The sequence below is a fragment of the Vanellus vanellus genome (assembly GCF_965231255.1).
Source record: "Vanellus vanellus genome assembly, chromosome: 1".
NCBI lineage: Eukaryota > Metazoa > Chordata > Aves > Charadriiformes > Charadriidae > Vanellus > Vanellus vanellus.
In genome coordinates this window covers 97,962,468-97,984,957 of record NC_138905.1, presented here as the reverse complement: position 1 = coordinate 97,984,957, position 22,490 = coordinate 97,962,468, and the positions used below count along the sequence as shown (strand labels likewise).

Sequence of the window (22,490 nt, the reverse complement as noted above, 5' to 3'; positions counted from 1 at the left end):
TTCTTTGCTGTGCTTAAGACGCACTGAAGCGTGAAACAGTATTGAGTGACTGTCAGATGAACCAGACCCAGGGACAGCACTTTCCCGGGGAGGAAGCGCGCCCCGCTTCAGGCAGCCCGCTTCAAAAGTAGTCAGATGTACAACGATGGCTCTGTCAAGCGAGCGAGACACCACTGGGTAACATGCCAGACCTCTAATACAGGTTGGCAGAGAACTCCCGAATAATTACTTCTCTAGAACAATGAGATTAATTCCTCAAACCTCTAATCTGCGCTTGGCAGAAATTATGCAGGTTGGAATCTTGCAGTCTTACAAACACAGGAATAAATGTCTTCGCATCCAAGGCAGAAATCCTATCGATTGGAGCCTTGTAATCTCACACACAAAAAATACACATCATCTTGTCCCAGCTCTAATGAATGTACAGATAAGCTATACTTACATATTTCCATTTCCCAAACATGAGACCATCTGGTACTTCTAGACGACAAGGCATAGTAATAGTATCTCCATATACTGCATTTACTGTGTACAATCCCAGAGCTGGAGGAGAAACAGAAAGAGAGGAAACAATTTTAAGTGTTTTCTTAAATTCCCATATGCTAACTAATGTTTGGTTCATAGCTACTGCAAAAGCAGAGCCACCTCCTTTGCAAATAGTTATTTTCCAGCATGTAGGATTTATCCCCAAACCTCTAACAAAATAGGATTCCTGTCACTAAATTTGTTTACTTAAACATTATAACTTTTTCGGATCCACATTTCCTGCTGGTATCAGTCATAAGTGGGTTTCCAAACAGGACTGCACCCGCTCAACTGGATGAACACGTACACTACAATCCGTATCCACAGCTATTGTCTCAAACTTAAAATTTGAAAAGGAAAATCTCTAAACCTTTATTTTCTTCACTGGAAAAACTGGCCACTCCAGCCTGGAAAGATTATGCTACAATGCAATGTTGTGAGGAGGCCAGCAGACAAGTGACATTCTGACTGCTGCGCTACATTAAAAACTTAGAAAAGCAAGAAAGAAAAGAAAATGTTATTTAAATGCTGGGTTCCCTTAAACCTGGGTAACAAACTAGTCTGCACATTTAGATTTTGGAAAAGTAAAGTGAAATGCTTCTATGAATTATTTAAGAATACCTTTTTTTTGAAAATTCAGCACAATGTTATTGTGCTAATGCATACAAATTTACAGAATAAAACCGACCCACTTGTTTTCATTGTCCAAAACATGTGAACCGAACAAAACCAAGAGATCCTAAAGTGATGAAATGTTAAAACTCAAGGATGTTTAAAGGGGAAGATGTTACAGTACGGTGCGTTTGCTGTAACGCAACTTGGCTTTGCTCCCCCTCCTCTCAGTGATGCTTTCTGCTTCTTACACTGGAGGGAGGTTCTGCCTCTGGTGCTCTCCTGGTGTCACTGAGCGAGAGCGCCTGTCTGTCTGCTCTCTCCCCCACGTCTGTGGCTCTTGTCAGGGTCATCTGCCCAGAGACTCAGGATCTACTCCCTTTGCTTTCTCTTAATCGGCAACTGGAGCTGCAAAATTAAGGGCTTTTTGCCAAAGAAACCTTATTTAAAAGAGGGCAGTAGGATGCTGGTGATGTAGCCAGGGCCGCAGAAACACCCAGTCCTTCTAGACACATTCATTTTTCCAGAGATTCAGCCCTTCTTGCTAGAGCCGGAAGAAGCAAACCTGTTCCCATGTGCCCCCAAAGACCTGAGCCGCAGACCCCTTATATCTTTTCCTGAGTCCTGAGGCAGCCACTGGGATGACCTGGCAATTCTATGGAGCGCATATAGGGAGGTTTTCCCGAGGGATTTTTTCTTTGAACAAAATCATGTCTTTTCAAAGAGCCAAACACTGAATTCCTTGCCTACAACTTAAATTAGAAAGACTCCAGAGCATTTTCCTCAGGTAAGGACTTCAGAGCTCGCTATTAGCACCAGTTCGTATTAATCATTTGTATCACAGTGACAAATGAGGCTGTGATTTGTGCCGTGTGGTACTGCACAAAGAAACAGTATTCGAAAGTCCGTCCTTAGAGACGCTTACAACCTGGATGGCCCCACATGGTACGGCAGAGAAGCAGGCAAGCAGGCTGGAGCTCGATGGACTAAAGGAACGCAGGAGATAAGAGGCACCGCTACCCGCAGGTATAGTAAACATTTGTTCCTTCACACCGCTCCTTTTCAACTAAACAACTGCTAATCTTCTTCTGACTCAGGTGTACAATTAGTCACAAACATACTTTACGTACACCATTCACACTGCAGGGGCTGCATGCTCTAATTTGCTATACGGTTTATGAAGACCATCTGTTTTCTAAATGACAATAGCAGTCGGTCCACTAGATGGTGCTGAGTAAGTGCAATCTTTTAAATTTTTTGAAGAAATCAGCTAACTTCAATTTTATGGAAATAGGACCGATATTTTACAAAATCTAACTAAAATGGAAGTAAAATTGAACACTGGAACAAATTCTTCTCTTGGCCTTCCCTTGCACTCATCCTTATTCTGGTCTGCAGGAGGGGGATGATGCAACTTTGGCTTTGCAAGTTGAATTCTAACTTTCCTTTCTGCTAGAGCTAGAAAAAATAGTCCTTTTTGGTTCCTCTCTCCCGTGGGTGCAAAATTACAAGAGACTTGCAAATATGTATTCAGCTAGTAAGCTGGTTAGTAACCGTTCAAATTCAAGTGTCATTCAGTAATCTGAAATTCTGTAATGATATTTTGCATCACATGGAAAAACAGAAACCGCTCCTCCTGCTAGGAGATATTCCCTGGCATTAGGGGAAAACAAAACAGCCTTGGGGGATCTGCAATGTTGTTCTCTCCCGGACACCCGTTTAACACCTGCAAGTTTCTAAGGTAACAAGTATACGCTACCAAAGACTTGATAGACAGCCTCACGAGGGTGAACGAAACTCTTTCTGGAAAGGATTTATGTTTATAGCGTTCGGAGCAGGTACTTGATGAATGGCCTGATAATAGGAAACCAACCTCCAATTTTAGCAGAACTCTTCAATCTGAAAGGCATTCCTCAAGATGGACACCCCCCACCTCCCCCGAAATCATCTTTTGCCATAAATTCTGCCTAAACTAAAATCATAGTTTTCTAGGAATTTACTAATGTACAACCAGAAAGGCACAGGTTTTACTTCAAATACAGAGAAATGGTCCTTACAAGAATCCAGGGGGTAAAATTTTTTCCTCCCACTCCTGTAGCGACAAATCTAAAAAAGATTTAAAGAGTGCAAACTAGTTGAATAACTGCAAACTTTCACTGCAGGATCTACAGTAATCTCCACAAATAACTTTGCATACCTACAGATTTAAGAAACAAACAAACAAAAAACCACCTCAACAAATTTGGAAATTCCTCTCTGTTGCTATTGGATGCGTTTGCAAAATGGTGGGGTGAAGAAGAAAATAGAAGAAAATGAATGCTTAACTATATGACAGTGCTGACCATCAACCATCATTTTCTGACAGCCCTTTCCATAGTTTCCAGGTCATTCTAAGAAAAAGAAAACGAAAGCGGGATCTACAAATACAAAACATATTGCTCCATGCCCTAACACAACCCGGGGTGGATGCCAAGGCCCTCGTATCTCATTAACTGCAGGAGGGCACAAAAGCAACTGGAGGGAATAACACCGCAAGAAGTCACCAGACATCAGGCCCTGCCTTGCTGCATTTCTGATGCACCTTTCTGTAGCTAATTAAGAGCTCAGCCGGCTCCCCTGCATGACTTTCAGATGTTGCCTTCTAAAATTGAGCCAGTGCTGTTAATAACAACACCAATTCAGAGGCAGGATCTCCTCCTATGCACGCTGGGAGAAGCTCTACTTGAACTAGCTATGAATTACTCCTATGTACCGGGTTAATCCAGCTCGCTGTCCTTCCATGTCTTTAACGTACAGGTTTGAGCAGGCTGAGGATTAACTCATTTCCCTCTCTTTGATCCAGTGCTGAAGAAACTCTACTTTCAGCCAGATTAAACCTTACCACGTAGGTTTGGACACAGGAAGAAAGCAGCGGCATCAGGACATATTATGACTCAGAGAAAGATCCCAGCAGGACACTGCTAAATTGAGATGGCATTTGCTGTTGATGCTGTTAATTGCAGTGCTTGCAACGTCCCCGTGGCAGTGCTAACTGGCATCCTTCTTTGTCCCCCTCTCTGCCTGTGGGTCACAGGGGAAGAACCAAACAGTACCCACATATTTGGGTGACAAAACAAAAAATCTGACTGCTTGTCTTAAAGGCAGAGGGGGTGCTGTTGTTATTTTAGATCCTCATAAAGAATATATGATGCAGGTCATGAATTAGACTAATTATTATTTGTAAATCAACAGGTTCATATGAGAGGAATGGACAGAAGGTGAATTGCTAAAAATCAAGATGCTGAGGTTTTTCCAGGGAAACAAGAAAAGCTGTAGGAATTGTGTGGAAAGTAGCCAATATTTTCCGCCCCTACCTTCCGTTTTAAATACTGAATATTTTTCTTGTCCCAAACCCCTTTTTTAAGTGCTTAAGAGTAACATTTTTGTGACAAATGTAAAACAGACCAAGAGCTGTTCAAACACCCTTTAGAAGCAAGATCCGCTGGAGACTATCAACCTGCATCCGAAAACTCTGACTAGCAGAGGTACTGCCCAAAACTCATCTCCACCATCCTGCTGGGCTGCCTCGTAGCACAACTTACTCCCAGCGACTAAAGAAATGGAATACTGTGCAGCTGAGCCTCCCTCAATACCCTGGAGCCCACCGATTTAAACGATGTTTTACATCTAGATGTCCTGTATTTTCCTTCCGCACCTACTTTTTTTACTGCTGATGCTCCTGCCCCGGCAGGTTCCTCAATGATGCTCTCTTTTACATTCTCTGGACCCAAGGAGCAATGTCTCATTACCAGAGAACAGCAGGACGTGTTGGCCACTACGGTTCTTTGCAGCAATCAGCAGCAGCAGGCAGGGGAGGTCAATTAGCAGCTTCTGGACTGGAAGTGTCCAAACGCAAGAGCTATTACGTCTGTCTAGCGCCTACTTTGGAAATTGTAGTTAACTACTTCGGAAATTGTAAGTTAGGTTTGGCACTCCAAATCTTTACTTGAGGTTTTGGCCCTCCCATCTTACCTTCAGGTAGCCCAGATTAGCTTGTACGTAATATGCCATGGGAGGCTAAAAAGCTCTGCCTAATGAAATAAATATTTTATTAAGTTGCTCGCTATCAGCTCTGATGTAGTAACAGGCATTTTTTTCTTTCTGCCCTCCCCAGCATCCATTTAGGCACCAGCCAGGAAACATCAGTGTTTCACAAAAACAGTAACTGTGTGTTCTTAAGATCAAGAAGTCAGCTTTTGTTAACAGTACTTGTTTTGGTTGTTGGGTTTTTTTAAGGGCAAAGCAGTACATGAATGACAGCTGAGTGTTTGTCCAATGCAAAACATACTGGGAAAAAAAATGTCCAGCTTTGAATGAATGAGACAATACTTGACAGCAGGTATTTACTGTCCCAACTGTTGATACTGACAGTGCCTTAAATGTGGATTTTAACACTGAAAAGTATTTTTCATTGAATGAAAAGCACTATTTAGAGAAAAAATTAAAAGAGTTCACAGAATCACAGATTGGTTGAGGTCGGGCGGGACCTCTGGAGGTCATCTGGAGTGAAAAAAGGGTAAGTCCTGTATTGGTATAATGGGACTTTAATCATCCTTTTTGCTGAGCTGCAACAGTCTGGCAGCGAAAGACCACTCAGCCATGAGCTTGTAGACCTCTGCAACAGGGGCCCAGGTGCCTTTATTTCAACAAGGACATCCTTGTGATCCAGCTCGCTCTACTGAAAACAAGCCTCTTCACATGTGCTGCAACAGGCACTCTTATGCACAGCTCACACAGACACGGCCCTTCGTCATTAACTTTCTGACATAGCACAGAAAACACGAGATACACTTCAGGATGTAAAAAGGCTGGTTAAAGCAAACAAACAAAAAAAAGGGGGTTGCGTTATCAAAATTCCTGCATGTCATATGCATCAGGTGTGTCATATGCCCCCATTTCAGTTTGGTGGCTACGATGATTCCTTGTTTCATACACTGGGCATCAAAATAGGGAAGCAGGGCAAACACTTCCAAGAAAATTCAAATATTGATTATCTTCATCATGCAAATACGATTTTAAAAAAAGTGTGTGTGTTTGTGGATATGTTATCTGATACAGGTTATAGAAAGAGTGTATTGTTTCTTATCACTACCTGTTTAAATAATGAAACAAATCCACAGGTGGGTGACTAGGACTTCAAAAGGACTATTAGTTACAAGAGAACCATCAGTATTATCCAAGAGGGAAACTAACTGCAGGTAAATATATCCAACAGTATTTAATGTAACAGACACTTGTAAAACAACATAACAGAACTGCTGAAAGGTTTCTTATAGTTTATCACAGTATTCCTTCAATGAGTTTTAAACCCTGAATAATATTAGAGCATTGGCAATTTTAACACCAAAGGAAAAAAGAATTCTTTATCATCGTCTAAGCACTGATGCAATGGACAGCAACTACCCTTTGGAATCATCACTGTGAACTTGAGCTCTTTGAAGATGAGAAGTAACTAAACGGGAAAAGCACATTCGGGGTTGGTTGTGTTTTTTTTTTTTTTGTAAGAGCCAACTCAAAACTTGGTTGTAACTCTGGAAGACGTTGAGTTCCTCTTGAGAAGCTGGTCAAAGAAACACCTACTTAACTCCAAAGACACGAGCAGCCAAATCCACACAAACACGAGCACTCATGTACTTAACACCGATTTTGGAAAGTACTCAGGCAGATTAGGGAGATGGGGCTTGGCACCCAGCAACATCAAGGCATCAGGCAGTACACATCAGGAAACAGGCCGGGTATTTAAAGCTAAAGAGATACAGAAAACACCAGAGCAGGCACTAAATGCCAGCAGAATTCAGCTATCGTGACCCTACAAGAAGCATTTTGCTTGTTTAAAACAGATAGAGTTTCTCCTTATGAATGAGTGAGGAAACATGTCAGCACTTCATAAATCCTCTCTCCTACAAACGTTAACAACTAATATGATCCTACTCCTTTCTAATTCCATATAAGTCAAATGTTTTCCTTGCCAGTACAAAGAAATGAGCTATAATTAGAAACTAGCTGAGTTAACCTGCTCCATCTGACCACGGCTGCATGGGCTCTGCCACCTTATCAATAAAGAAATTCTCAGCCCCCTCCTTCCAGAGGACGGAGGTCAACGCACACTTCTCACTGGCATTTTGATCTATAGTTCAGCCAGTCATGCACTGCACGGGAGGCACGGTTTTCCTACACATGCACATAGCTTGGCTTTCTCCGCAACCCTAAGTGTGAGCTCAAGGCTGGGACCTCCATGAGTTTAGGTCCAACAATCCCACGGAGCACTTTAACCACCGTTTTCAAAGTCCTGCAACATAACCAAATAGAACTCTGAGTGCTGTGTGCCTGTTCATAACCAGACTACTCAAAGCTGTTTATTTCACTGAGGGCTATTTCTGTTCTAAGATTCCAAAACATCCAGCTGTTTCAGTATTTTGATGGCTATTTTCCCCACTTCCCACAGCTTTCGCATCTGTACGCTCCCTTCCTGTAAGCTTTGCTCGTAGCTTGATTTAGAACAATTTTAGCACAAGCTTTTGAAAAAATTTAGGGAAATTTCAATCTGCAAGGCAGAGGTCTTGGAAAGTTATGTCCTTCCAAGAGCAGATGGTTTAATAGATGCTACAGTGTATAGTTTACAGGGGTTATCACGACTGTAAGCTTTACCCTAGGGAGGTTCACACTGAGCATCGCTCTGAACATTTTCTATCATCATCACTGCTAAAGGAGTACACTGCAGAACACACAGAAGAAAAGCGTCTGCATTCTCAATGTACCAAAACACCTAGTTTGCATCTAAATAATGATGACTAATAACCTTTTGTCAGCTTAGGAACTTCAAATGTGCTATACAAAGCAATAACCATGACAGTAACCATAATCATCAAAAGTTTCTAGAATTTTTGATAGATATGCAAAAGAAATTTGTACATAGTCATACTATCAGACACTGCTTTCCAAGTCAGCAATGCTTTCAAACTACATAAAAAAAAGCTGTTCCTAACACTAGCATCTGCAAAGTTGGAGACCAAATGAGCAATTCAAAGCTCACTAACTGATGCAAAATGCTCCTGCAAAATGAATTACTTGTGTCAGCACATCAACCTTCCTACCTTCCCACCTCAGCCTCTGTTCCGATTCCCAGCTCCAAGAAGACAAAGAAAACCGCTAAGACCAATAGCTCTGAAACAGGAGCAGCAAAGCCCTGGCTCGCTTGGCAGCAGTAAGCGCATCTCTGCTTTTTAATCCGGTCCCTTTTAAATCAGGAAGGCTCCAAAATCTACTAAAGAACTGGAAGGAAAATCCATGAAAGCCACCAGTAGCTTTGTACTGCACGGTCTTTGTTATAGCAAAATTTTCCTTTCCAAGGGCAAGTCCTAAGCTTCTTTCCACAAATCACCACCCTAAAACATCACCTGTGATTTCAATGGCCTTCTAATCACACTAGTTTATGGAAACCCCAGCTTTTGGCTCAGAATTACATAACTCTATTTCTGGATTCGGTGCTAATCCAAAACCAGTCAGATTTGTTTTGCAAGCTGATTTAAGGGTTTAGATTCTCAAGTCCTTTGAGTAAATCTTACAGGTTTTAAAAAGTTACATATATAGTGGTGTTGATGTAAGTAGCAAAAAGCGTAGCCTAATTCCAAGCAAGTATTTACAAATAGGCCTTAGGAAAAAACACATATACCTACTTAAAAATGCTTGAATTGGTATAAGGCTTGCAGAAACGATGTTTTCAGAAGATCTGGGTGTAACCACAGGTCAAATGACTTGTCCAACATTGGCGACTTGTGGTCAGCATCCGAAAACCCAGCTGAATCTTTTATGGGCACCGTTCTGTGGGGAAAAAAGCTATTTTTCCCACAGTGGATGCTGCAGCTGAAAGGCCACGGTTAATGATTTACTTCGATGCAAATTTTTACAAAACATTGCTTAGGATAGTTCTCATAATTCAGAGGAAGAGATAAGATGGCCAACATATCTTCTTATAAATACTTTTGTTCAAGATGTAGCCATGACTAAAGAAACTACGATTATTTTTTTTTAACATACTGGAAAAATTAAAATAGTTACCAACATATGGTGTGATTTTTTACATATGGTCCAGCACATCTGCCAGGGAAGTGAGTTGTAGCTTACTAAAATCTGATGATACAAGCTATCTGCCAAAAGATGAGCAGCAAATGTGGGAAAACAGTTTCTGAGTCAATACTGCAATGAGTTTCAGCTTTAAAAGGTACACTTAATTAATATAATAATAATCATCAACAAAGCCTTTGTAGCTTGGTGAAACTTCTTACTCTTTCTGCGTTTAGCCTCTGGCTGCTCCTGCAGAATACTTCTGTTAGGCTTCTCAGTTGCCCTTCCAAAGCACTTTTCCATTTGCTAAAACTTCTCCAATTGTTTTTTTATCGTCTCGTTAATGCTTTTCAGCAATGCTGCTGTGTATCCAATAGCTTAAGGGGAATTAAAAGTTTCTATTAAGTCAAATAAAACCTATAGCTCAAAAATAATTATCTAAAATCCCCCAGTATGTTTTGCTATGAATCCTTTTTTTCCTTTTTTAAAAAAAGTCAATAGATAGCACACTAAAAAAAGAGCTGGCCTTCTTGCTTTTTCATAACTTGTTATTGACAGTGTGGATCAATATACCCCACAGGCTAATAGTGCAGAAAACCCACATAATTTATACATAAATGCTGAATAAAAGGCTAAACAGTGTACGTTTTTCATACCAGAACTATGCAAGATTTTGTTTTGGTACTCTAAGTAAGAGTATATTGCCCTGTCATCCTAGATTTTAAGTCAATGTCAAGTTGGCAGCGCACCAAGGGAGAAGCCCTTCTGAAAAAGCAGGCTGGACTTTTGCCGCTCGTCTCCTTCCCCCAGGGTGTTCTGCTGCTTCACTGCAGCGAAAGGCCTGGGAAATGGGGCTGCCATCGTGGTGGCACCGGAGCGGAGACGGCAAAAGGGGCTCGAACCTGCTGGCTCCTTCCAGGGGCACCAGGGAACCAACAGGCTGTTTCTTATAGGGTAAGACACTTGGGCTCCCTTCCTACCACGGGCGCTAACCTCCTCCCATCAGCCCACACAGGATTAAACCAACGAGAAGAAGCAACTGCAAGATGATGAGGAGGTGGTCACTGCATCCCACCTGGTTAACTGTTGCTTCTGGAAAGGTGCATTCACAGCCCCATGTTAAGCCTTCTCTGTGACCACCACTTAACAAAAAGCAGTACTGCACCTGAGTCCCTGGCCCAGGGTGCTCCTCTCCAACTATGGAAAACACAGCGAGGAAAAAATTTTTCTTTCACACACATTATGGTCCACATATGTTAGTAAGGTATATGCTACCTTGTCTATATACAAGTATCCCTTGCAAGTGCATCCCTTTAGATTTTGGTCTGTGAGGATCCATAAGCAGGTAAGAGTTCAATGAGCAGATGGACCTTCCATCTACAGTTGTCTTTGGAGTTAGGCACTATCTAAGAAACATATGCCTTATTGATCTATGCTCCAACTCTTGCATCAAAGCAGAGGAAAAATAGTTCAAGCAAGGCCCTAGCTTTGCAAAAGCAGCCAGTAAGCAGCATTTTCTTCCCCCTGCCACCAGCCAGATGCAAGGGAGCGCACAGAGCATCATAGGAAAGTCTGACCCTGAATCCACCTACTCCTCATCAAATACATGGAAGGGCTCCATTAGCCATGTTGGCAGAGCCAACAGCAGCACTGAAGCTACTTGGTTTTCCTCACTTGCTTTCTGCACCTTTGCTACTTCCACTTAGTGAAAACTGTGTGGTTAACATAGCTAAGGTTTGGCAGCACAGTAACAACTAGGAACTATCCATACCTCCCACTTTAAAGGTAAATAAAAAAAAATACTGAATACCTTGACAAGTGAAAACTTAGTAACAATTTATATTTCACAATATATGTCCTTCTCAAAACATGTATAGATTTCTTACATTTCTTTAAGTGTGCAGAGGCCTCAAGAGAAAAATCAAGGTACCAGAAAGCAAATCAGGATCATTTTGCAAAGTATGAGAAAAAAAATATAAATCACTTCTCACTCTGGTTAAAACCAAATAAATGCAACAGGAAAAAATTAGGAATTAGGAAAAAAAAGGTAACACAAAAAATGAGGAAAACTAATGTAGTTAAATCAATGCCACCACAGTCCTCCTATGCAAAGGAATCAGCAGGCACTCTTCTAACCACTGTCCTCTTCTGAGTTGCCTGCATTCTGCCTACATGACCTCCTTATAGGAAGACCCACTTCCCTTCTGCCTGTCTAGGATCCTTCCAAGTTGAAAATTAATACCTGAGCGTTTTCAATAATGTAATTTTTTTAACCATGCTTGTCGTTCCTCTGCTTTGAATCATTATTTCCTCTGTCAAGTAATTCTAAACCAAAGAAAAAGGCCAGATCTCTACTATTCAGTATATTCCAGACCTGCAAACCTCACCCTCTCCGTTTCCTGCGCGTTCACCTGGGCATTTGCGTACTCATGCAAAGCTATCCTAAGGCTCAGCTCCCTCGCTTCTGCTGCGGGCTTGCCGTCTGCTATCGGCATTCCCCTCTGCAGCAAACACGGTTTCCAGCAAGCAGAGAAGAATCTGTGTGGAGAAGGCATTATTTTTGCTTCTCTTTCTTTATCAGCGCTCTGAAACATTTGCAGAAGCTCCAGATGTATTCCTGTAATAATCCCGTACAGCCCAATAAGTAAGAAATAACATATCTGGTGATTGCAAGTTTGATCGGCAACTTGCAGGAGGGCACGATGCAGCATCCACTGACACTCTGCCAGACGGGCACCTGAAATGGTGCATCCAATGCTGTGTATCACAGAAACGTCTTCTTCCTACCTGCCCTTCATCAAGGCTGTGGGGTCCACGGCTAATTAACAGGCAGTGTCCTGCCGCACTTCCATACTGCAGTCACACTTGCCAGACCTGCTGCTTGCTGGTTTTAGCAGTGTTTATTCTCAAGGAAACCAGCTAGATTTCACCAACAGAGCAAAACATAACTTGCGACTGTAATGTGTACCGAATATTATTTTCAGTGAATGAGCTTCATTTCCTTGTGGTGAAAACCATGCACTAATCACTTAAAAAAAAAAAAAAAAAAAAGCCTTACAGAAATCACAACTCTAAAGGGCATAGATGAAGGACAGATCTATCCTTCTGTAACACTGAGTGGGTGGAAAAAGCTGTAGATGCTTTCAACTGAAAATGTCCAGCCCTTCCGAGTCAGGGCAGCGGATTGGTAAACGGAAAGTGTCGGCTTTATGTGCCATCAGGTGGCTCTGGTTGGATGGCCACCCCCCCACAGCTGACGATAGGCTGCTCCGTCTGTTTTCCAACTGCGTTCCCTACTGATAAGGGAGAGAACAAAGTGACGCAGATGAGATGAATATAGCCTCCCCGAATCATCAACAGGTCTTTGTTACCTGCAGACAAGACCTATCATTTCACTGATAGCACAATAACATAGGTGTGAGGGGGGGAAAGCTCATTGAAAGTATAATGCTATAAATCCTTATGATTTATGCTAAAATAAGTGACTGACAGCTCCTCTGAGGTTCTCTTTTGATTTAATGGGCTCCTCACAGACACAGCTTTTTAAATTTCACAGATGCCTGTAGCCAGCCCTGGTACTGGCAACTGCCTCCCGCTGCAGGAGGATGAGCTGAAGCAGATGCGCACTTTCACCAACAGCAGAAATCAGCATCACCTTCGTTTCTAAAAGTTTTGGTTTTGCCTGCCTTTCTTAACCAGCACACTGAAAGGTAACAGGTGCGTCAGCAGCACAAACTGCAAACTATATATAAAAAGAAAGAATTAACATTACAGAGTCTTATTCAATGGTGAAACATAGACACGCGGATATGGAAATATGTAAGGCTGGTGTGACTTCAGTGCCCGTCATTTCTACTTGTGGATATTACTGACATGTGCAATGGTACAAAATCTTGCCAAATATCAGAGTCTGTTTCCACCTCATATGTATTTATATATGTACGTGCATATATAAACTATCATCTGATTTGCTATTACTTTTCTTCTTTGCATTAATTCTTTATTGGTTTTACAAAAAAAAAACCACCATTGCGTAAAAAAATGCTGCATATATAAAGCAATGGCAGAAAGGATATCATCACTGCAGTGCAAATCTGGTGGAGGAGCTCACAGCTTACAATGATTTTCCAATATAATATACCATTAGAACATATAGGTATTGTCCAGTTATTGAACAAATCACTGTAAGTCTCAGCTGCCCTTTGAAGAAAACCATTAAGGGTTAGAAAATGCAAAGTATGCTTCCTATTCATTTTTTTAATTAATATATGAACTACGTTCAAGAATTGTAAACTGTAGGCATTTCTTTCTGCACAGTGCTGCTATAAAGTTTAAAAGCAGCAGCATACCTTGTAAGGCCTATCTGTAGTTCCAAAAAGGGTACCAAAGAGTTACTGTAAGCGTGTGCAAGCAGAAGCAATACAGAAGTTCGATCTTTCAAATATTTATGCACATATTTATCTTCAAGAACAAACAGTCCCACAGCATGACGAGGAGGGCATAAAACATCAGCATTACTACTAGAAAACACTTATGCTGACTAGGCTTCCCTCCCCGTTATTATACATATCGCGGTAGCTTCCTGAAAGCACAGGACCCCATTTATAAGATAACGAAGAGGCACGATCGACTGGTTGCTCAGGAACCCAGCCTAGACCAACCTTCAGTGGAGCACTTCAGGACCCCCATGGAGCCACTGCTACCTCCAGGGTGTAACCCCTTCTCAATGAGCCCCCCGACTCCGGGCACGCAGCATGCGCCTCTGCCACAAATAAGACCCGGTATGTGGTTTGCAGGGACACAGAAACTTTGACTACCTGGGTAATACACTACGCTGGATTTAGGGAATGTGTTTGCTACACGCCACTCGTTTTGACATAGTCCTGAACAGCAGTATCAGAAATGGTAGCAGCTGCACAGACTTGGATTCTTGGAATTTTAGATTTTGATGTGAATGGTTGAGTAAGCAACAATTCCTTCAGAGTAGCCCACCTCAGTTAGATGTGTGGCTTCCAGCACAGAGCAGCCACACTTAAACACTGTCATTGAAACTCTCTGGAAACACATATCTTGGTGTGAAAGTCGGCCACTTTCTCTAAAGACCCGTCAGAAGCTCTTTGCGGAGAAGGCAATCGTGTTTTGGTTAGCATGACAGCTTCTGCAGTGCATTATGCTCTTGTAAACTGCATTAATGCCCAACTGCACTTTTAAGCATGGTTCAACACGCTGTTTTGACCCACATATTTGGGCTGTAATTATCAATTTTCTTTTCTAGGCGCTGCTGCCACCAATATCGCCACTTCTCCCTGAGCAGGCACACAGAAGACAGGTCTCCCAAGCTGTTATTTTGATTTGTGGCAGAAGCTTTTACCTGTACACTGCTAGTTATCAATTTTTTGACGCTAACCATGTACTCAGAGCATTACCATTTTGCAACAACCATCAAAGACAAGGTGTTTGCTATGTAGCCCTTACGTTGGCCACTCACACAAGCTACTGCAGTGCCAGTCTGAAGCAGATCACCTACTGAAGGGCAGAGCCTTCGTGCACATCTTTATACTGCAGTACTGCAAAGTAAATGAAAGGTACCTTACTTCTTTCCTAAGATCCATCTTGTGCTTTCTGCAGAGAAACAGCACTTGCACAGGGCCTGGCAAGGGACTGCTCCAGCTTTTGGTAAGTTAAAAGCATCCCTGAACCAGTCGGTCACACGTCGTCCTGCTGTGCTGTGGCTTTCAAAGCCATCGTGCCCGAGGGGACTATTGGAGCACTGAGGACCTACAACCCTTACTAACCACTGCTTTGGGTCAAGAGGAATGTGACTGTGCTGGGTACCTGGCAGAAAACACTTCTGAAAGGATAAAACAATCTCACGGCTACTTCAAGCCATCTCTTAGCGTCAGAAGGGGTGCTAGGATGGCTCAGTGGGGCAAGGGATCTGGCCCCCCAAGACAAAAACTTGTTAATCTGTCTTTTGTGAGGAAGCAGAATGATTTTTAATAGTCTCCAGCTTCTGTAAAAACATGCACTAATTAGCACACATATTTTACAAAATGCTACTATACCTAATTATTCTGAGGAAATCCTGAAAACTAATTATTACTTCTGGAATCCTTTTTCCTTTTTGGAGCCAGATGGTGCCCTCCCTAAAATACCAAGGCTAGAGAATTATTTATGTGAGCTTTGACCATGTCTGAACAGCTCCGGGAATGATGTATGTTTTTAATGCCCTGATACTGACAACAAGCCTTTTTACTCTAAATTAATGGGAAACAAATGTCGCACGGTGAAGATAAAAGTGACTTTGCAAAGTTTAATTCTTCAGAAGTTTCCTTTTTTAAGAGACCAGGGTCCTTGCAGAAATGTCAGTATCGGCTTGCCTGACAGAAACAGAGGGATGCCACGGCACGTGCATGTACTCACGACACATGCGTAGTATGGGTTGTGTGTGCGCAGGGGGGAAGATCAATAGTATTTGGGATAATGTATCTAATTTTAGGATGGTCTTAATTGGGTCTCACAAAAAAAAAAAAAACCACCTCAAAACTCCACCACACAAAACCAACCAACCAACCAACCAGAATGAACCAAGCCATCCTCCAGCAAAGTAGCTGCTGCCTTTAGTTTCTTATAGGTATGAATCAGCTTCTTAGGCCGATTTGCCTTTTTTAACTTTTTTATATGCATTTTCCCCCCTTAAATGCATTAGATATGCAAATTTAGTCTGAAAGATAGATGTTCAAAGCCTAAACCAAATCCACAGAATTAAGTGACAGCAGTGAAGAGGCTGGGTTTTGAGACCCGATGCAGGCACCAGGTGTAGGCCCCCCCTGGAGTATGGCTTCAGTGCACCCCCTGCTCACCAAGTGGTCCCTGGTCATTCCTTCCTGCCAGAGCAGGACAGGGACCTTTGAACAGGAGCCTGCAGCTTCTGCACACAAGGGCTGTGAACCCAGAACTTCAGAAACAGCGCTCAAAAGTATCCTTTTACAAGGAGTCAGTAAGTGGCTAAAAACATCAAACTTCCCACTTACAGGTTCCTGTTTTCACCAAGGGATCTGAACGCAGTTTCCCATGAACATGCTATTATACTTGTTTTAAAACAGCAAAGCAAAGGCCTGCAGACATCCAGCTCCTTGCCCACCATGGGTGAGGAGGGCTGCCAGCTGCAGCAGAGCCAGGATGGGTAGGAAGAAGACATGGATAGTTGGAACAAAGAAGCTTTGCGTTGGGTGACAGACCACCAGGCTGCAGAGCTGTAGGAGGGTTTCTGCAGCAGCATTCATGCTATACCCTTGGCATTATCCTAAGACACTGTTTAATAGGCATCATGCCTCTGCTTTGAGGCTGAAATACAAACAAGTCCCTAAAAGTAGCTTCACACCTACACCTGCCTCCTGTGCACCAACAGCTGTGCCAAGAAATATTTTTCCTCTCTAGACAGTCCACATATATACCTGAAATTGGCTACTGAGGTATTGAAATGAGTCAAACATGAAAATAAGATCCATCACAGAATCATGAAATGGTTTAGGTTGGAAGGGACCTTAAAGATCACCTAGTTCCAAGCCCCCAGCCATGGGCAGGGACACCTCCTTCTAGACCAGGTTGCTCAAAGCCCCATCCAACCTGGCCTTGAACACTTCCAGGGGTGGGGCCTCCACAACTTCCCTGGGCAACCTGTTCCAGTGCCTCATCACCCTCAGAATGAATTTTTTTTTCCTAATATCTAAATCTATCATCTTGCAGTTTGAAGCCATTACCGCTCATCCTATCACTACATGCCCTTGTAAAAAGTCCCTCCCCAGCCCTTCAGCCACTGGAAGACTGCTATAAGGCCTCCCCTGAGCCTTCTCTTCTCCAGGCTGTGTAACACCAACTCTCTCTGCCTGTCTTCATAAGAGAGGTGCTCCAGCCCTCGGATCATCCTTATGGGCCTCCTCTGGACCCGCTCCAACAGGCCCATGTCCTTCTTATGTTGAGGGCTCCAGAGCTGGACGCAATATTCCAGGTGAGGTCTCATGAGAGCAGAGTAGAGGGGCAGAATCACCTCCCTCGACCTGCTGGCCACGCTTCTTTTGATGCATCCCAGGATGCAGTTGGCTTTCTGGGCTGCGAGCACACGTTGCCTACTCATGTTGAGTTTCTTATCAGTCAACACCCCCAAGTCTTTCTCCTTAGGGCTGCTCTTGTTCCAATACCCAGCCTGCATTTGTGTATGGGATTGCCCTGGCCCACATGCAGGACCTTGCACTTGGTCTTGTTGAACTTCATGAGGTTGGCTTGGGCCCACCTCTCCAGCCTGTCCAGGTCCCTCTGGATGGCGTCCCTCCCCTCCAGTGTGTTGACTGCTCCACACAGCTATTTAAAAAGAAATAGCGATTTAAAAAAAAAATCCCCCAATGTATTAAGTACTCTACAATCAAAACAAGTCACCTTGAATCAAGCTGAATGCATCTGAGTAGGTTTTAATTATCTAGATTTATCTTAGGTACACATAGTTTCTTTCACATTAAATTGTACTATGAGCCATTTTGTACATATAAAAATATTAAAACATATTTTCTTCTTAAAATGACTAAAATGTGATAAAAGCCCACACAATACTTCCCTTGCTTTGATGTTTTCAAGAGAGTACCATATGGCTTGTCTGAATTCCCTCAACAAGAGGTTTCCTGAATTCAACACTAATTTGATTTGGCAACCACTTCTTAAGAAAATGTAAATTCCCATAACATATTTTAAATTATATCCTATCTAACAAAACATTGCTTTCTTGTCATACGTACAAGCAAGCTTTTACACATTCTTCATTTTCATCATAAAGGTAAATTCTTCATCTTCTAGAACTGGCAGTAGTGTTATTTTCAAACACAGTATTTCTGCACATTATTAATAAAGTAATACTTTATATGTACCACAATGCCTCCCCTATATCTCACAATATTAGGCACTCAAAAGATCTGGAGTACGTGGTAATCTCTTTCTTAAACAGCCGTGCTATCTAAGTAAGAAAGAAAAGCAGAGAAGGAGAAGAGCCTTATCGAAAACCCTTTTCTACAGAAGACCATCCATCCTAGGACTTGTCTCACAGACAAACCAATGTAAGAAAATTAACAACTAAAGACTTTTCTGAAGAAATCAGCTTAAGGGCCCAAACAAAATGCAGTAAAATATTCTGGTTTTGTCCTGGATTTCACACCAGTCTGAAATCACTTCTTTATTTCTCAAGATGGATACAACAGCTTCAACAGAAATTGCTATTTAGTTACGCTTCAGAGAACAAAGTAGTTTGTCATCATAGGATGCTTCCGTACTCCTAAAAATAACTGGAATACAGTTAGTATGATACACCTTCTTTAGAGCTGTGTTAGAGGCTTTTCTTTCCAGCTAAGGAAAACGAAGCTTGTGTGATTGCGCTGCTCATGGGTACCCCCACAGGAAGCCGATCGGTTAAGAACTTGACAGTTTCCATTAAAGTTCCACAGGGAAATAGATGATACTTCATACCCAGAAGTGTCGTGAAGCCGGGGTGGGGGGGGGGTGGGGGGGGAAGGATAGTTGAGAAAAAGGCTGAAAAACAACCTTAAATTGACAGGCTAACAGAGCATCCACCCTGCAGAGAAATTTGCAAGGCTCCTAGGAGAAGACAACCTTCCACGGAAACCTCCACCAGCTTCATCTCCAGAGGACACACTGATGGGCCTGAAGTCACGGAAAAAATAGCCATTATTAGCTCTACTGCCGCTCACTTACGTAGTTACCTCTCTGTACCTCTATTTTCTGAAGAGAAGGGTAACCTGGCACCAGCTGTCAGGTTGCACAGACGTAGCTCTCAGGGCAGCAGGCACCCAGGAACGTCAGTCCCAGTGTAATGGACAGGCAGCAGGAAGACAGAAGGGAGTATCAACCCCCTCCCCAGTATTTGAAGCAGTCATCCAGCTGTAACGATCCTTGACAGGCACAGTGAGCTACAATTGGAGACCCGTTTTTCTAGCCCCAGCTATTAAGCAACGAGATGGTGGTGGCAGAGGTATCGCTTCATGAATGCTATTATTTGAAAAGGAGGAAAACAACAGGAAAAAAAGGTCTTCCCCCCACAGACGATGCTCAGGGAACTCAGAGGGTGCAGCAGATTTGCTGTATCAATGCAGAATCCTAACTAATTTTACAGAAGCAATTCTAATTAGGCAGGAAATGAAGAACAGTTCCTTTCAGGCTGGCTGAAAGAACAGTGGATTGATTTAAATCAAATCACTGATTTTAATCATGGATTTAAATCAACCAAGCAGGACACCTTGATTTAGCTCATCAACTTTAATCTTGTACTTTTTACTTTTTTCCTAATGAAAGCTCATTCATTTTGTTAAGATAATGTAGGGAATTGTAAAAAGCACACACTTTATGTTAAAATGGATTAAAATTTTTATTCTCACTCAACATTGATGACTTGTGACTACAAAGCTTGTGCTAACTGGTTTTTTAACAGAGTTAAAAAGCATCACTTTTAAAAATCATTCAAATTTAAAAGCTCATACATGAAACACATTGTAAATTATCTAGAGATTGTAATAAATCTAGGCCTTGATAAATATGAAGGATTTCTGCTAAAACTTCTTCTAAAATTATTTAGGTAAAACACCCCAAACTTGCAACATCATAGACTTTAATCTACTTGTGTCAAAGAACATTAGAGCCCAGTAAAAGGTAATGTATTACGTTATTTAGGGACACCTATCAATAGTATGAATCCTGATATTACTCAGCATTCTCTGAAAAAAAAAAGAAAAAAAAAAGAAAAAAGCTATCAAGATACTCATGTGGCCTCCATTAATAAAAATAAAAAAAAAAGCGGGAAAGCGTTGGTGCTGGGCTCATAACGCTGAGCTAGGGTACTTCAAATATGAGATATAAATCCTGAGTAGATGCTACACAGAAAAAAAAAAAGCTTCATAATGTATTGTGGGGAAAAAATAATCCAATGCAAATGTCAGCAGAAAGGAAGAGGACTTGTACGGACAGTACACGTGCTGGAAAAGACCCGGAGGGGACAGAAGAGCAGAGTGGATTTCATGTGTAGGTACTTGAAATACAATGTGGCAGCAGTGTAGGGAACAACAAAGTGTATTAATAAGAATGAAAAAAGAGACATTAAAATGATTTAAGGGATGTTTCAGGAGAGTGGGCTGATAGACACATTATATCTGACACATCCGAGCATTACCAGCATACCAGTGCATTAGTGTTTCATTCAATATTGTTTCCTTTTTTCCTTTACTTAAAGCCTTGCCAGAGACAAAAGTTATCACAAAACACTCATTTTGAACCAACACACACCAAGTCAAACTTCTCCATATAAAACTTTGCAAACCATAGACTAAGTTATGTGACTAAATACAAGACAAAATTGCACAAATCTTGTAGGCGAGTAGTACCGCATTTTAATTGTACATACAATTCTGACTGGTTTTGTTAGGGAAAAGTTCCCGGTAAAAAATATCAACTGTTAATCCTTATGAGCTATTATTTAAATCTTCACCAGAGTGCTAAGGCTCTGCTAAAAATGAGCAATGGAAAAACGGTGACGCTTTATTCATTAGTCCTTCCCTCGGCAGCCTCAGAGCTGCTTATTTCCATGTCAATGTCTTAAGCCCTTTCCCTACTCCCCTTAGCTCTGCAAAGCTTTGACAGAGGGCTGGGGATGAGGCCCATCCCAAAGCATTCAGAGCCAAAGCAAACCTAAACAAAACTTACAATTGCCCCCCAAAAAAGATTAAGTATGTTTGATTTGCTCAGCCATATTCTACCTCAGCAATCTCTCAGGATAATTTTCCCCTTTTACTGTTTTTTGAATAAGAAGAGATTTACGTTTGAATTTGAAATGTTAAGATAACTTTGTGGTACTTTTCCTTACAAACTATGGGAACCCGAAGCACAAAGTGGCAATCTGTGAACCGAGACAGATGCAGTGATTCTGATTTTTTGCCTTTTTCTTTTTTTGACACACGAAAGAAAAGAAGGACTTTCTAAACACCACTTGAAAGCACACAAGTGATAAGAACAGTCAATCCAGAAAAACATTCAGAAGAAAAAAAAAAAAAACAAAAAACAAGCTACAGTGGGTAAATGATGAAGATTTAACAAAAACTCCAGATTTTTGGCCCTCGGCACACACGTGTCAAAGTACAGCTTAAACGGCAACGCGGAATTTCTTCTGCTTTACGATTAGAAGCTTCAGCTATTTAGTTTTGTGTATTTGCTTGGGAGATAATTTTCTGAGGGCCAAACTACATAATCGGTGTACTAGCAGGACTCTAGGTAATTGAAGTTATCTACTTGCAGCTCCAAGAGGTTAATAGAAGAACACAGCTGCCGGTTGATCTGTTGGGTACCACGGCCTTGGAGGGTTGAAGACTATGCAGACGTACAACAGAGAAGCTTTGCAACATATTGAATAGGTCCACCTTTCACATAAGAACAATGTGTAACTGTGGCAAAAGAAACACTCTCCAAAACCACAGGTGTGATGCCAGTTAAGAATGAACATGGTGGCACCAGGAGATAAAATAAACTATATTTACTAGTAGCAGTGTTAGTGTATTAGTCTCTAAGTGTCTTTTGCACAGTATCTCCTCTCCCCTGCATCCCAGTAGGGTTACATGTTCTCCAGACATGTTTTTGAATGCTGGATTTGTTATGTCACCCCCCAAAGTTATAAACCAAATCCATGTAATTTGGTATGGATCATTCAACCTTGGTTTCCCCTTCCAGCAGATGAGAGAAAGCAAAGGACAGAAAAGCTCTGTCAATGTCAGCACTTTACTTTCTCCTCTCAGTCTTCACACCTGCATCTTTTAAAATTACATGTTTCAACTGAAAGTAAATACTCAATGCATTCAAAATCTTGAAAAGAAAACATACTATCTATCCTAAGAAAGCTTCCATAAATCACACTGTTAGAGCAGGACAATGAATCTGGTTCAAATGCTATTTCTCAGGGCACTGAAGACACCTCATGAGATACTCTATCATCTCATCTCAAACACAAATTTATCATACAAACAAGAAAAAAAAAATAATCAGAATGCACACCTACACGGCTTACAAACCTCAGCCTGGTCAAGCTCCTCTGACAGTAGGAAAGCTGCACAGTCTTGTAGCTGATGAATGCATCTTTTAATTCATGTGTTTGTTTTTTGAAAATCATTAACCTCGCTAAAATTATCTACTGAAGAGAAAAAACATCAAAC

The 22,490-nt window shown here is 41.7% G+C and overlaps 1 protein-coding gene across 1 annotated transcript in view; it reads right to left on the bottom strand.

Annotated features, from left to right (window-relative positions):
- ALCAM (activated leukocyte cell adhesion molecule) overlaps window positions 1-22,490 on the bottom strand; it is a gene marked incomplete at its 5' end in the record, with an annotated part of 121,789 nt that overhangs the window by 34,096 nt on the left and 65,203 nt on the right. The window contains one exon of the mRNA XM_082485768.1: window positions 443-543. Coding sequence (XP_082341894.1) covers window positions 443-543 — 101 coding nt within the window. The remainder of the gene's footprint in view (window positions 1-442; window positions 544-22,490) is intronic.